Consider the following 16,124-nt stretch of genomic DNA (forward strand, 5'->3'; position numbering starts at 1 on the left):
CATCTTGCTACAATTTGTAAACTTAAATCTGGTCTGAAGAAGAAGTTCCAGTCTGTGTTTGAGGGGATTGCTAAAGCAGGAAGTCCAACCCTTCTGAACCAGATCTACACAGAGCTCTACATCACAGAGGGAGGGACTGGAGAGGTCAATGATGAACATGAGGTCAGACAGATTGAAACAGCATCCAGGAAACCACACAGACCAGAAACAACAATCAGACAAGAAGACATCTTTAAAGTCCCACCTGGAAGAGATCAACCAATCAGAACAGTGATGACAAAGGGAGTGGCTGGCATTGGGAAAACAGTCTTAACACAGAAGTTCACTCTGGACTGGGCTGAAGACAAAGCCCACCAGAACATCCACTTCATATTTCCATTCACCTTCAGAGAGCTGAATGTGCTGAGAGAGAAACAGTTCAGCTTGGTGGAACTTGTTCACCACTTCTTTACTGAAACCAAAGGAATCTGCAGCTTTGAATACTTCCAGGTTCTGTTCATCTTTGATGGCCTGGATGAGAGTCGACTTCTGCTGGACTTCCACAACAAGGAGATCCTGACTGATGCTACAGAGTCCAGCTCAGTGGATGTTCTGCTGACAAACCTCATCAGGGGGAAACTGCTTCCCTCTGCTCTCCTCTGGATAACCACACGACCTGCAGCAGCCAATCAGATCCTTCCTCAGTGTGTTGGCATGGTGACAGAGGTCAGAGGGTTCAATGACCCCCAGAAGGAGGAGTACTTCAGGAAGAGATTCAGAGATGAGCAGCAGGCCAGCAGGATCATCTCCCACATGAAGACGTCACGAAGCCTCCACATCATGTGCCACATCCCAGTCTTCTGCTGGATCACTGCTACAGTTCTGGAGGATGTGTTGGAGACCAGAGAGGGAGGAGAGCTGCCCAGAACCCTGACTGAGATGTACATCCACTTCCTGGTGGTTCAGACCAAAGTGAAGAAGGTCAAGTATGATGGAGGAGCTGAAACAGATCCACACTGGAGTCCAGAGAGCAGGAAGATGATCAAGTCTCTGGGAAAACTGGCTTTTGATCAGCTGCAGAAAGGAAACCTGATTTTCTATGGATCAGACCTGACAGAGTGTGGCATCGATATCAGAGCAGCCTCAGTGTACTCAGGAGTGTTCACACAGATCTTTAGAGAGGAGAGAGGGCTGTACCAGGACAAGGTGTTCTGCTTTGTCCATCTGAGTGTTCAGGAGTTTCTGGCTGCTCTTCATGTTCATCTGACCTTCATCAACTCTGGAGTCAACCTGATGAAAGAAACACAAACATCTAAAAAGTCTTCATTATTTAAAAAACCTAAACTAAAGTCTCTCCATCAGAGAGCTGTTGACCAGGCCTTACAGAGTCCAAATGGACACCTGGACTTGTTCCTCCGTTTCCTCCTGGGACTTTCACTGCAAACCAATCAGAGACTCCTACAAGGTCTGCTGACACAGACAGGAAGTAGCTCACAGACCAATCAGGAAACAGTTCAGTACATCAAGAAGATCAGTGAGAATGTGTCTGCAGAGAAAAGCATCAATCTGTTCCACTGTCTGAATGAACTGAATGATCGTTCTCTAGTGGAGGAGATCCAACAGTCTCTGAGTTCAGGAAGTCTCTCCACAGATAAACTGTCTCCTGCTCAGTGGTCAGCTCTGGGTTTCATCTTAGTGTCATCAGGAAAAGATCTGGATGTGTTTGACCTGAAGAAATACTCTGCTTCAGAGGAGGCTCTTCTGAGGCTGCTGCCAGTGGTTAAAGCCTCTAACAAAGCTCTGTAAGGACACACATTGTTACTGCAGGTATTGTTGATAGGTAGAAATCTGCTAATTATGAGGTAAATATTCATGTTTCAGTTTATATTTTGGTGCTTTTTCTCTTCAAAGTGTCCCACTGGTGGGATGTGCAAAAAAGAAACAGACTTCCTTCAGCAGCTGAACATAATGTTCCATTTTCAAGCAGCAAAACTCCTCCACTTTATGTTAACATTGAAATGGATTAATATAGTTAATTGTGTAATTTTATAAATCTCTTTCCAACCTCCTTGTTACCTGTAGTTCTGTCATTTAAGGCTGGAGGCCCAACTATAGAATGAACCAGTTCACAACAAATACAAAGGTTGTGTAAAATCAGATGGTTCCTTCTCTGTCCAATAAAAACATTGTTGATTTAAAGAACATAAATTCAGATGAATTGTTTAATACCAGATTTTCCTCCCTGTCTCCTCAGACTGAGTGACTGTAACCTCTCAGAGAGAAGCTGTGAAGCTCTGTCCTCAGTTCTCAGCTCCCAGTCCTCCAGTCTCAGGGAACTGGACCTGAGTAACAACAACCTGCAGGATTCAGGAGTGAAGCTTCTCTCTGCTGGACTGAAGAGTCCAAACTGCAACCTGGAGACTCTCAGGTAACTCTGGGCTCTTGACAAATTGCTGCATCTTAGGTGCAAAAAGGAGAATTATTACAGATCCCAGCAATTGCTTGGCTTTCTTATTTATTCCACATGTTACAAATCCATCCATCCATCCATCAGTGTCCAGTTCAGACCTTGGGCTCTACCTCAATGTTCTCATCTTCTCATCATGTGATGAATTGTGTGTCTGCAGCTTATCAGGCTGTTTGGTCTCAGAGGAAGGCTGTGCTTCTCTGGCCAAAGCTCTGACCTTTAACCCCTCCCATCTGAAAGAGTTGGACCTGAGCTACAATCATCCAGGAGATTCAGGAGTGAAGCTGCTGTCGGCTGGACTGAAGGATCCAGACTGGAGACTGGAAGCTCTCAGGTATGGAGGAACCTGCTGCAGGAGCAGAGAAGGTCTGATAGAGGAGGAAGAGGAGAAACGTCTTTAGTCTGATGGGAAACATTTAGTTTGAAGAGAAATATTTAGTTTGATCATTAAATATTTAGACGCCTCATCTGGAGGCAGAGATCATTACCCAGTTTTCTGGAATATTCTCCTGACTAAGAACGGCTCACAAGGAAAATGAAAGACTGGGATGGATTTAATAGAGTTTAATAGGGACTCTGACTAAATGAATAAAAGTGAAGTTCAGTTAGATTTCCATGATGATCTACTGATGACAGAAAGGACTTTAAAACAATATTTGATGGAGCTCCAGACCAATCAGCCCCAAGGAGCAAAGATGAGAAGAAAAGTAACTCCATGTTGGTCAGATGGATGTTTAAAAGTTCAGAGAGAGAAATAAAGATTTGGAACTAAACTCACAAGTGTGTATAGCGCCACCTGGTGGTGCTGGTTGGTAGAGGAAGTGCTGAGAGGTTGGAGGTGATTGTCAGAGGTGTGTGATGATGGAAGCCTCTCCCTGGTTTGTGAGTCTGAGCTCAGAGATCAAATGTTTGGTTCTTGTTGAACTCTTTGTTGAATGTGATGCAGCTTCTCCTTTTTAATGTTTGTATTTCTGGATATTCCAGTGAGGCCACAGCAGGTTTTCAGCAGCAGGTTGTTTAGTGTTTCATTCCTTCATCTGTGTGTGGGAGTGTGGATGGAGCAGGTATCCAGGTGTTGATCAGAGTTTAGATTGATTGGATTTTAATGCTGATTATTAAATCAGGTTGAGCTTCCAGAAATGTTTCCTTAGTTTCCTGATGTCCTTTTAGGCTTCAGTGAGTTTCTTCAGGTTGTTACTGAGGGATTTCCTTTCTCCTCTCTGTTGGAGCTTTTCCTGTGTTTGGAGAAATGAGTTGTGCTGCAGCAGCACCAACTGTCCTTCCTACATCCACTGCAGTTTGCAATCCAGATGTTGGACTGTTCCTGTCTCAGTGGAGGACAATGTGTGTCTCAGAGACATGTAATGTCCATGTTTGCTGCTGAAAGAGACTGATGGTCTGACCCCCCTCCTCCTTTCAGGGTGGAGCCTGCTGGAGGCCGATTCTTGACACCAGGTCTGAGGAAGTGTAAGTGTGTTTTTCATCTGATTCATGACAACAAAGCAGCTCACATTCAACCATCTTCAAACTGTCACATCACTCATTCAGGATCATCATCAAAGATCAATAAATGATCAATAACTGCAGCTGGATTGTGTTTGTTCTCTCCATCAGATTCCTGTCAACTCACCATCGACACAAACACAGTGAGCAGAAACCTCAAACTGTCTGAAGACAACAGGAAGCTGACATTTGTGGAGGAGCTTCAGTCATATCCTGATCATCCAGACAGATTTGATATCTGGTATCAGCTGCTGTGTAGAACTGGTCTGACTGGTCGCTGTTACTGGGAGGTCGAGTGGAGAGGATATGTTTTTATATCAGTGAGTTACAGAAGAATCAGGAGGAAAGGAAACAATGAAGACTGTGTGTTTGGATGGAATTATCATTCCTGGAGTCTGAGATGCTCTGATCGTCAAGGTTACTCTGTTTGGCACAATAACGTAGAAACTCGTCTCTCCTTCTCCTCCGTCTCTAACAGAGTATCAGTGTATGTGGACTGTCCTGCTGGCATTCTGTCCTTCTACAGAGTCTCCTCTGACTCACTGATCCACCTCCACACCTTCAACACCACATTCACTGAACCTCTGATTCCTGGATTTAGGTTCTTGTTCAGTCACAGTTCCTCTTCAGTGTTTCTTTGCTGATTTGAGTCTAAAGATTTTCATCCTGTCAGAGAAACTCTCTCACTGTTGAACAGATAGTTCATCTCTACAATCTATTTCTTGGTGAAACTTTTCTGATTGAGTCCTTGGAAACTTTTTCTTCTTCCAGTCCTTTAAAGATGGAAGCTGGGATTATTCCAGGATTATTCCAGGATCCTCATGTTTTCCTGTTTGTTTCCAGTCAAAGCTTCACACTGAATATCAAGATGTTGTGTCTCTTATTTTTTCCTCTCATTCATCAGATTTCATTGAAATGTTGATCAGTTTTTCTCTCTGAACATTTTCTGTTTCTGTCGGCTCCTATTTTTCTAAACTCGTCAGATTTGAATATTAAATCTTCCTTTTGTTTATTTGCTGCAGTTTTTCTTCATGTGTTTTAGAGAAATAAAAACATTTTTCTTCTTCTGCATTTGGTTCAGTTGCTGCTCATTCTGTTCTTTTCCTGTTCAAATTTAAATATTTGCATTAAAAATATTTTTCATCAACTCTGCCTTTCAGAAAGTCCTAGTTAAAGTAAAACATTCCCATCCCATGAAGGTGAAAGATGAAAAAATATAATCTACAACATTGGGTCATTTAAATACAGGTTTGTCTCACCAAACTAGTTTCCAACAGTTCGTTGATTTTTTGTAAAATTAAAAGTTGACACTTTGTCTATTCCCTCAGAATAAACTCTGGACTCTCAGTAGGTACCGGCAACCAATTTTTTTTCTTTATATTTTTTGTACTCTGAATGCATTTTTCTATAAAGTGCATTACCAGAAGAGAGCAGAAACAAATTCAGCCCATTATCTCTAACGGTTTCCGAGATTTTGGGGGGTACACCTTGCCACAAACCCACCTTTGAGTAGAAAAAGATGGGGTTTTTGAAAGCCAATTACTTAAAAAATAAATAAATTTGACACTTATTTGTAATGACATCCTTTAAATATAAATAAATCATATCGAAAAACATGAGTATGTACAGTATAAATAGTTTACTTTTAAAATGAAGGTTCTTTAATATATGTAATTTTTAAAAATAAAACAAATTTCAATATTTACCCTGACAGCAGAGATGGCATGTTTGGGATACAATATTAAAAAATATAAGTTGAAACCAAGCCCCAAAAACTATTTTGCCCGTCCTGCTATGTGGTCTTAACAGGCTCAATTTTTTGTAGGGGTCTGGGACTGTTCAATAAAGATTTATTAGGCCGCAAAACTGCTTCCAAAGCTAATTTGACCGATGGAAAAAAATTTCAAAAATTGACAAAATTAAGTAATTTTTTGACCACTCCCCAAACTTGTATTTTTCATCAGATTTTAATAAAACTTCTCTACTACAGATAAATTAGGCTGCTGAATAACATAGAAGCGTCCATTTTTGGCCATCTTTAATAGTTTCCTTGATATTGCTGGAAGGATATAGGGATTTTTTTGTTTGTTTTTAAAAAAAATCTAATTTTAGAGAATTTTTGACTTGCACCAAAATGTTTATTTTTTAATGCATTTCATTGAAACTTCCTTCCTAGTAGGTACCGGCAGCGACGCTCTTTCCACTCAGGAATGGGAGAGAACGCGCGCTGATCATAGAAAATGCCCTAACTTCCCACCATCAAAAGTCCTTTTTAGAATATTTTTTTCCAAAAGCAACACTACTGTGTTAAAGTTCATTGATTTTCCTTTCCAACGATACCAGTTTTATGTATGTTGAAGAAAATAAAACACTTTAAATTTCCCAGTAATTTTCATAATTTTTTCGAAAAGCCGCATTATTTATGCTAATTCGAACGCCCCTCCTGACACATTGTTCAAGAAAATCAGTTGGCGTGTCACGAACATATGACCAAATGAGTCAACAGTGATATCATATTAAACCTTAAACTATAGGCTCTCTCTACATACCCGGTTTGTCAAGGATTATTTTTTTTGTTTTTTTGTAAATCATAAAAGTATCAAAACTTTGTCAAATAGCAAACGAATTATAAAAAATAAACCAGACAAACTGGGTATCAAAATAAAGATTAATTTGTTAGCTTTAATATAATACAGGAATCACACTTGTAGAATCAATGTGCGTGACGCGCCGAGCATATCATCAACGAAAGGCACGTCGCCCCTCTAGCATAAAAAAATGGAGCCCCCTTCTGTGGACGCTGCTGACTGTTCGGATCACTGCTCTATTCCGGACGTACTAATTCCATACTTGGGTAAGTTAGACACACCTTCTTACATCAGATATCTTTAAAGTAATGTAAAGATAATAGTTAGCGTTATTTTGATATGTGATTGTAGCTATTTAATCCGGTGTGGGAAGGCGGTTTCTGCCGATCTGGTCGGGCTTTCTCTAACTTCGCCGTCCTGTTAGCAAGCTGCTTGTTTTTAGCTGGGTTTCTATATAGCTTACGCTTAAAATACAAAACGGAGTGGTAGAAGATGGAGCGTATATGTGTGAATTTAGATACCTGGTCAATAAAATAAATAATATTGATTGTATATTCTCAGAGAAATGGGTTCGGTCTTGGAGCGGATTTTTTTTTTTTCCATTAGTGTGCCGCTTACGCTACAACCAGCGGTTAAGAAACAAAAATATCAATGCAAATTTGTTTTTGCATGGACCATTTCAGTCACCACTACCAATGGGAGAATCTGGGCAGTTCAGGAGATAAAGGACGTCAAGATGCGATTCAAGGAGTATCTTAATTTGTACTTATAAGTACTGACCTGATAACATTCATTGCTAGATAAATTTTCCTTTGGGATAAATAACCTTTTTTTATTATTATTTCAAAAGATGTTTACTTACCTTTGGTTTTGTTCCAGAATCCAGTGGTTCATCTCATATATGTAAAAATGAGTGCTTTGTCTGGTGAAGTGACTGAATGTGTCCAAAAAGAATAAACTCTAGACAATTTTTATGAAAAATGGCACCTTCTTTGGCACTTTTTTAGATGGTCGCTAATAGTGAATTTTCCATTAAAAAAAGGAAAAATCTATATTTTCTGTGCCAGCTTTATTAAGAAAACTACTGAAGATAGCCCTAAGTAAATGTCTATCTGATGCAGCAGCCTAATTGACATCTAGGAAGGAAGTTTCTATGAAACGCATAAAAACAACAAACATTTTAGAGCAAGTCAAAAATTGTCTAAAATACGAATTTTTTAAAAACGCCTCAAAATACATCTTTCCTACCTGCAATATTAAGGAAACTATTGAAGGTAGCCAAAAATGGATGTCTTTATAATGTTCAGCAACCTAATTTACTTGTACTAAAGAAGTTTCATTGAAATCCAATGAAAGATACAAATTTGAGGAGTGGTCAAAAAATACTCAATTTTGTCTATTTTTGAAATTTTGTTCCGTCGGTCAAATTAGCTTAGGAAGCATTTTTGCAGCCAAATTATTTTTTGTTTGACTGTCCCAGACCCCTACAAAAAATTGGGCTTGTTAAAATCACATAGCAGCCTGGGAAAAATGGCTTTTTGGCCTTAGCTTCAATATATATTTTTTAATATATCCCAAACATGCCATCTCTGCTGTCAGGGTAAATATTGAAATTTCTGTTATTTTAAAAATTCAATTTTTTAAAGAACCTTCATTTTTAAAGTAAGCTAATTATACTGCACATTTTCATGTTTTACAATATAATTTATATCTATTTAAAGAATGTAATTACAAATAAGTGTTAAATTGATTTATTTTTTGAGTAATCGACTTTCAAAAACCACATCTTTTTCTACTCCAAGGTGCGTTTGTGGGAAGGTACACCTAACCCCCAAAATCTCAAAAACCGTTAGAGATAATGGGCTGAAATTTTTTCTGCTCTTTTCTGGTAATACACTTAGTAGAAAAATGCATTTAGAGTACCAAAAATCTAAAGAAAAAAAATTGGCTGCCGGTACCTATTCCTAGATGTCAATTAGGCTGCAGCATCATATAAAAACATTTATTTATGGCTATCTTTAGTAGTTTTTTCTATATTGTTGGCAGAAAATAGAGATAGTTTTTTTTAGATTTCTTTCTTTATGGAAAATTCCCTACTATCGACCATCTGAAAAAGTGCCAAAGAAAGTACAGTTTATTATAAAAAAAGTCTAGAATGTATCATTTTAGTATAGATACAGTCACTTCATCATGCCGCCACCCACATAATGATGCCCTGGGCGGTTGCCCATGCCTCCCATATCAGAAACCGCCACTGAGCACGTCTGCTAACGCGCTTCATGTCCTTGTTGCAAAAATCGCACAAAATCAGCACAAACCTAAACCACACAAATGCAGATCATCATACATAATTCCCGTGGCCCATAAAAACAGCGGATCTAATCCGCTTTTTTATTATTATTAAATAATAAGGACAAAGCATACCTGTGGAAGAGGGGGAGGGGAAGGAGGAGGAGGATGAATAACCCCACGTTCAGGTGAGGAGGGGAAGGGACCATGTTTGCTTAAATTCTCCTCTTTTATAAAAGTTTCGACTAGATTTAACTCCTCCCGCAGTCTTTGTGCGGGGCTCCGGCAGGTCGTGTTAGAATGCGGTGGAGCTCGGCATAGCGCGGTAGATGTCATGATCAGCCAGCCGGGCGGTCCGTCCGCTTTTCCGTTTGCAACATCACAAAAAAAAAAAAAATGTTAAAACAGGTCCCCGCTAGACCGTGCACACGGTAAAAAGCTCAGGAAGAGTTCACTCGATCCGCTCTTAGAACTACCGGATGCTTAAAACTCTGGTTATTCGTTTTTAGCTAGCTTCACCACGTAGCCACATTTAGCTTACAGAAAGAGCGAAAGCTGGAAGGGGCGCCTCGGGGGAGGTCCGTTCGTGTGTTGATATGCGTGGGGCGTCACGCACATTGATTCTGCAAGTGTGGTTCCAGTATTATATTAAAGCTAACAAGTTAACCTTTATTTTTATACCCATTTTGTCGGGTTATTTTTTATAATTCGTTCGCTATTTGACAAAGTTTTGATACTTTTATGATTTACAAAAAAACTAAAAAAAATAACCCACAACAAACCGGGTATGTATAGAAAGCCTATAGTTTAAGGATTAATATGATATCACTGTTGGCTCATTTGGTCATGTGTTCGTGACGCCCGAACCGATTTTCTTGGACAATGTTTCAGCGCCTTTCAGGAGGGGCGTTCGAATTAGCATAAATAATGCTGCTTTTAAAAAAAATTATGAAAAATACTGGAAAATTTAAAGTGTTTTATTTACTTAAACATACATAAAACTGGTATCGTTGGAAAGTAAAATCAATGAACTTTAACACAGTAGTGTTGCTTTTGGAAAAAAAATATTCTGAAAAGGACTTTTGATGGTGGGAAGTTAGGGCATTTTCTGTGATCAGCATGCGTTCTCTCCCATTCCTGAGTGGAAAGAGCATCGCTGCCGGTACCTACTCTCAGTGCAGAATTAGTAGTTTGAACAAATTCAGGCATTTATAGCTGCAGTGTGCAACTTTTATTAAAAATATGTTTTTTACATATTTGTGAAAAATGTTACCGTGTCATGACTGTATGGCATGTTAGATGAAATGTGAACAGATCAAACTCCTCCATGAGCTGCTATTGAGGTTTGAAGAAATACACCAGGTTGGTGTAGCGCGTTAGCATTAGCTCCTGTTAAGTACTATGTTATTGGATTGCTTTAGCATTAGATTAAGATAAATGCCTTAGTGTATCGTTTTAGTGTAAGCTACTGCTAAATACCATGTTTGTGTAGCATGTTAGCATTTGTTTCCACTGAGTATAATAAGTACTATGTTGGTATTGTGCTGTAGCATTAGCTAGTGCTAAATACCATGTTGGTGTAGCGCAGCACTGTAGCTAATATTAGCTGGTATCTCGCCGGTGGACATAAATACAGTAAAGTAATATTAAAATCACAATATATACACAATAATATGTCCATCTTACTTGTGAAATGTTGTCTGTCCAGCCCTCACATCAATAGTCTGTAGATCTGAACAACAATGTTCATCAATGCTGAGGCATTTTCTGCTGTTTTGATTGAGCAAAGTAGGAGGGACGACCCATCCAAGATGGCCGCCGTATTTCCTGCGCCGGAGCAGCCAATGCGGGGTAAAAGAAAATATTTGTCCAAGAAGCAGAAGTGTTGACATTTATTGGAGGACCGAAATAAAAACAGAAATACATTTTTTGACAAATAACAGAAACAATTTGTTATATACATCTCAATAAATAAATGCACTTTAAAGGGAATTAAGAACTTTACCTAATGTTTTATCAAGTTAACTGACCATCTATAATGTCCATATTCATTTTTCCACCTTAGTTCCAACAAATTATAGATTTTAGCCTGCAGTCAGTACGCTGATGCAAAACTTTGACCAAGCGCCACATATGTGAACCTGAGGAAGTGTTCAATACAAAAATCCTGGTAGTTGCTTTTATTTTCTCTTAAGAAAAGTTCTATAAGTGTAACCGAGTAGCACACTGCGTTTAGCTAGCTGCTAACTCTTGCCCTCGACAGTTAGCAAGCTGTTGTTTTATGTCCTGTGTTTAAACATGTAACAGAGACACAAACTTTTAGCTCTTAACATATTTAAAAAATGGATGGCATTATCAAAAAACGACAAATGCAGCTTACCTTACTTCTATGGCTCCAGCTCGCTTCGCATTTAGAAAAAATGCCGCCTGTGGGATCCAGGTCTTGGAAAAAATGGTATTCATCCGCGACTTTGCTTTCGACGTCCTTAATCTGGTCAGGTGGTGTTCCTCTTCTTCATTTAATATGCAATTCTAACTGGGATGGAGAACTTTATAAAGTCTCACTAAATCTTAAATCATATTTAGTCCCTTATCAGATAAAGAGCGAATTTCCGGCACTATTTGGATCTCGCATTCATATTGCCAGTGGTGATCAGTTTTTATAAGATCCGGTTACCATTTTAAAACTCAGATTGTCAAGTTATGTTCACACATTTAAATTTATGTTTCACTGAACTGACCAGTTTAATAAACCGTACTGGTGGTCAGTAGTAAACCAAGGGCAATGCACATTGACAAAGCACAGTTAGCTTTCAGCATTTAGCACACTTAGTGCAACCGCGCTGTCTCAGAACTGTATAAAACAACCATTTAAAGTGAATACATAAGAAATAAGCAAACAAGGCTGAATGTATCAACCACACTATTCAGTTTCTTGAATTAGTAAAGCAGTCTAATTCAGCTTTACAAACGTTGGAGGCCTGAAGGGACTCAGTTAGCATTCGTTCTCGGAATAGCAGTTCCAAAGATGGCGGCTCCCAGAACAACTACAAGGGATGGGTTACTCACCCCACCATGGATTACCAGTTTTAAATGAACGGCAATAAAACGGCTCCAACTCCAGTCCAACAGTCCTTTCCGGCTCACGAGTGTGGTCCGGTTCTGTGGCTCCAGAAAACGTCCAGGGAAAAGTTCGTAGCTCCAACTGGTTAGCTAACAAATAAAAGTCCACAGCAGCACAGATCCAACCTCGTCCATGAACGGCTGCCGACCAACTGCCAGTACGTAGCAGCGGCACGTGCAGCTCCAGTCCGGTTCTCAGTCCATCACAACCAATCAAATCGCTTAAACTTGATTTTGCCCTTGACTGACCAGTAAGGTGGTAGAGACAAGTGAAAACGATGCATTTACTGGCGGTAGTAAATAACAGTTACTGACGAAATGCTACATTTACTGCGTGTTTTAAGCCAATTGAAAATACTTGTGCGGATTATAATGTTGAGGACTTTTACAGCGGGTAAAACCTCCAATATGTTAGTGTAAAACATTAACCAGGTTAAATAACAGGCGATTATTACTGTTTAAAGTAAAAAGGCCTACAATGCATTGTATTTAAGAATAAGGTGTGTAGGAGAAAAGAGCCATATAACCTGAGGGGTTACATCAAGTACAACTTTATTAAGGAATATAAATGGGAAAAATACAAAACAAACATCACAATACAAAATATACAAGTTGTCTTATACGTTTGGGTAAGTATAAAGATCTATTTACATTTTTACAGATTTATATACAATATTTAAAGATGTACATCCACCTATGGGGGTTGTGGTACCTCTGCTGATGCTGCTCTGCCAGCCTGGCCTCCAAAGACGCCCACCAGCGCTGCCCGGGCAGAATGTGGCTCTGCCGAACCGACTGAGGCCAAAGTCTTTGGTCTTTGGGTGGCCACATGTCCTGCACGTGTTGAATGCCACCTCCCTTACATACCTCCTTTTCTGCACACCAGCGGCCTCTTCCTCTGCCCTGCGTCACCAATTCCTCGTTGTGGAGTGGGGTACAGGGACAGCAGGCAGAGGAGCCACTGGTGTGCCAACCAGAATGTTGGCACACCAGTGGCTCCTCATTATAAAGCATCTACCAGTTCTCTCTTCTTCACTGCTTCTGCCATCTTTCCTTCACCTTTTGTTTAATAATACATTTTATTTCCTCTTTACTAAATGAATCAGTTTCTCAATAAAACTGTTTTTGAAGCTTGTTTTGCATATTTATCTGCCGACTCGTTTCCTTTTATTCCTCCATGAGATGAACCCATGAAAAAATGACTATTAATCCCACGGCCTGAATTATATAAAGTAAAAACTGAATCTCCAATAAAAGGTCTGGTCGACTATCAGACTGATTATTTTAACTGAGTCTAATGATGAATTTGAATCAGAACAAAGTGAATTGGCTGATTTCCACTTTACTGCCATTTGGTTTCCTGCTTCCTAATGGGACCCCCCCCCCCCCAAAGCCCCTTCAATAGTTACTTCATTATGCAAATCAATCTAAAGGTTATCAAGCTGAACTCCAGGGGGAAAAGATCCTTTGGTCTATAAAACAAAGAACATTGTGTTTATATGTGACCAACAGCATAAATTCATCAGTTTAACATCCACAGATCATTTCATGGCTGTTCATCATATTTTCTGTTCTCCATCCACCAAAACAACAAGACAAACAAACAAAAAGCCCAAATCAGTCAAACGTCTCAGACCAGCAGCTCCACATGGATCCTCTGGTCCAGCAGAGGCCCGGCTCACACACAGACCGGGAATTAAACCAGTGAGGTCAGCATCTTCCAGAACATGTTTAGTTTCCATTTATTCCTCAGACGTCCCAGTGACCCTATAAACCAGAAACTCTTCAGAGGGCCCCACTCCTCGCTCTGAACCGACACCTTGTCAGGTTTAGTCGGTGAGGACTGAAAGTCCAGAGACGCACTTTCCCCTTTTTTCCTCTGATTTCCATTAAATCCTGTATTTCACCATGAAGCGAAGCTGCAGCCTTGAATGTAGGAGCCTAATAATTCAGACACCAGCCTCTTCATGTGGTTCAATCACTCAGTTAAAGTTTCTATTGACCTTTTGTTTCTGTGGGTCAACCCAGAGTTGGGTCTGCTGAGCTCTGCTCAGTTTCTCTCTGACCTCCATACGTCTCAGCAGAGCCTCCAGACTGTGGAGAATTATCCTTTCTCAGTTCAGCTTCTCAGTGTTTGAGGCTCAATGAGTTGAATTCATGAACTCCATGAATTCAGACTAAGAAGCAGAGCTGGTCCATCATCAGGCCGTCGTTATGGGCTGGAACAACAAAAAGGCTCCTAGCAACAGGTTCTGGTTCCTGTTGTTGGCTCATTTTTAGCTTTGTGCACATGTGCACTATGGCTGCGCATGTGTAGATACGAGCATGGAAGCAGCTGGAAGAGACGGAGGAAAACATGGAATTATTTATTCCAACTAATGTCAAGAAATCTTTTTCATTAATTGTTGAAAAGCCAATAGAATAAATCTACTTGCTATTTTTAAACAAACTATAAATAAACTAGACGTTTAATGATAGATGCAAACATAGATATATGCAAAATAGATCAGCACACAGCGACTCAGCAACCCAAAATAAATCCACAATACAGACGACACAGCAAATTAAATCATGTCAACATGTCACAGCCAAACTGAATAAATCCAAAATAGTAAAACCATGAAAATAACTCAAAAGGCCACTTTGCTCCACAAAGCCTTCCTGTTTCCCATCAGAACCAGAACTTCTGGTCCAGTGAACATCATCTGGATCATGGAGATTATTTGCTGAGATCTTGTTTCCAGGCAGGTTTTCCTCTGATCCTTCAGAGGATCTGGGTTTCCTCCTCAACACCATTCAGCTCAACTTTCACCTGATTTGATCTTATTGCAGATTCTGAAAGCAGCAGGTTCTGAACCAGGGCTGCATTTTACCAGGGCTGGTCCAGAACCAGAATGTGGCCCTGATATGGAAACTGGATCATCTCTGATTGTCCGGTTTGACCATCGTGGCTCCAGCTGCTCTGAGAGCTGCAGATCCAGAGCGTCTCTGTCTGAGGATCAGATCCAGAGGAAACGGCGATCTGCTGCTGAGAGGATGAAGGTTGATGATGATGAGTTACAGGTGTGATGCGTTTACAGCTGGCGTCTCCTAGAGACGTGTTGGTCACCTGGCAGCAGAAGGTGGAACATCTTCATTGAAAACATTCAAATCCTGTTGTGAGAGTTTTTATTGTGGTTCTATTTCTCCTGAGAAATTCTTCTTTTTTATTTTCTCATGTTGTTTCAGCTCCAGTCTCTGACATCAGGATCCATCAGGATGGAAACAGGATCACCTGCAGCTCAGAGGGGATCTACCCTCAACCTGAACCCACTTGGTCCACTGAGCCTCCATCCAACACGGCTCTGCAGAACAGAACCAGAGTCCATCAGCCTGAGGAGAAGCTTGATGACATCAGCAGCTCTCTGACGGGTCCAGATGGTCCAGATCTGATCACTGAAATATCCTGAATGAGGTTCAGGATTTCTGAACAAAAGGTTTCATTACTCAGCAGATTACTATTAAACTTCCAGTTTGAAGCTGGTTTAGATTCATTTAGAGAGAGAAACAAGGTAACTGAACAATGATCTGTTAGAGGAGCCGCTGAGATTTCACAGCTTGAATATTATTTACCAGATTATGAGGGATTAACCAATAATCTGGCTTAGAGCTCTGGCCATTTCCAGAAGGATTGAACCAGGAGTATTGTCTGGTTTTAGGGTTTCTAATTCTCCAGCAGTCTGTCAAATCTGGATTAGAGATTAAGTTACAAAAACATCATTGTAAATGTGGTGCTGCCCCCTAGAGGGGAGACGATCGATTGATCCATCTGGAGTTACATTGAAATCTCCTCCTAAAATAACCTGATCAGTGGAATATTTTAATTTACAATGTTTTATCATCACTCAGCAAAAAATATACTATTTATCGCTTTATTATTGTATCCATATACACACCAAAATGATCTTATTTCCTTAATTTCCACTATTACAGTTACCCAGAGGCCATTTGAGTCACTGATTTGCTCCAACAAAGAACCTGGGAATCTGTAAAACATGATCATAACCAGCTGAATGCGACGGACCACGACTAAAATAAATGTTATCACCCATTGAAGTTTCCAGAATTTAGCCTCCTCACTTGATGAAGGAGCTTCTGCAGAAAACAACAATTTGCCTTTTGCTCCTTACAATAAA

General features: G+C 40.0%; 3 protein-coding genes and 1 long non-coding RNA gene across 4 annotated transcripts in view; all 4 read left to right on the forward strand.

Annotated features, from left to right (window-relative positions):
* Positions 1-16,124, forward strand: part of LOC148156142 (NLR family CARD domain-containing protein 3-like) — a 159,217-nt gene that overhangs the window by 87,183 nt on the left and 55,910 nt on the right. The gene's annotated exons all lie outside the window — the stretch shown is intronic.
* On the forward strand, positions 5-1,785 carry LOC148156147 (NLR family CARD domain-containing protein 3-like). The gene has a single exon (XM_088011330.1). It carries the CDS (start codon positions 274-276, stop codon positions 1,783-1,785), a length of 1,512 nt encoding a protein of 503 aa, XP_087867456.1. The 5' UTR covers positions 5-273.
* On the forward strand, positions 1,837-5,020 carry LOC148156148 (stonustoxin subunit beta-like). The gene is made up of 3 exons (XM_088011331.1): positions 1,837-1,841; positions 3,263-3,297; positions 4,034-5,020. The coding sequence occupies exons 1-3, from the start codon at positions 1,837-1,839 to the stop codon at positions 4,591-4,593; spliced, it is 600 nt and encodes a 199-aa protein (XP_087867457.1). The 3' UTR covers positions 4,594-5,020.
* On the forward strand, positions 13,927-16,044 carry LOC148156149 (uncharacterized). The gene is made up of 2 exons (XR_015764786.1): positions 13,927-15,071; positions 15,178-16,044. It is a non-coding gene; the product is annotated as an uncharacterized LOC148156149 (long non-coding RNA).

This window comes from Poecilia mexicana, unplaced genomic scaffold (genome assembly GCF_051168715.1).
Source record: "Poecilia mexicana isolate PSO_F unplaced genomic scaffold, ASM5116871v1 scaffold_12, whole genome shotgun sequence".
NCBI classification, from domain to species: Eukaryota; Metazoa; Chordata; class Actinopteri; order Cyprinodontiformes; family Poeciliidae; genus Poecilia; species Poecilia mexicana.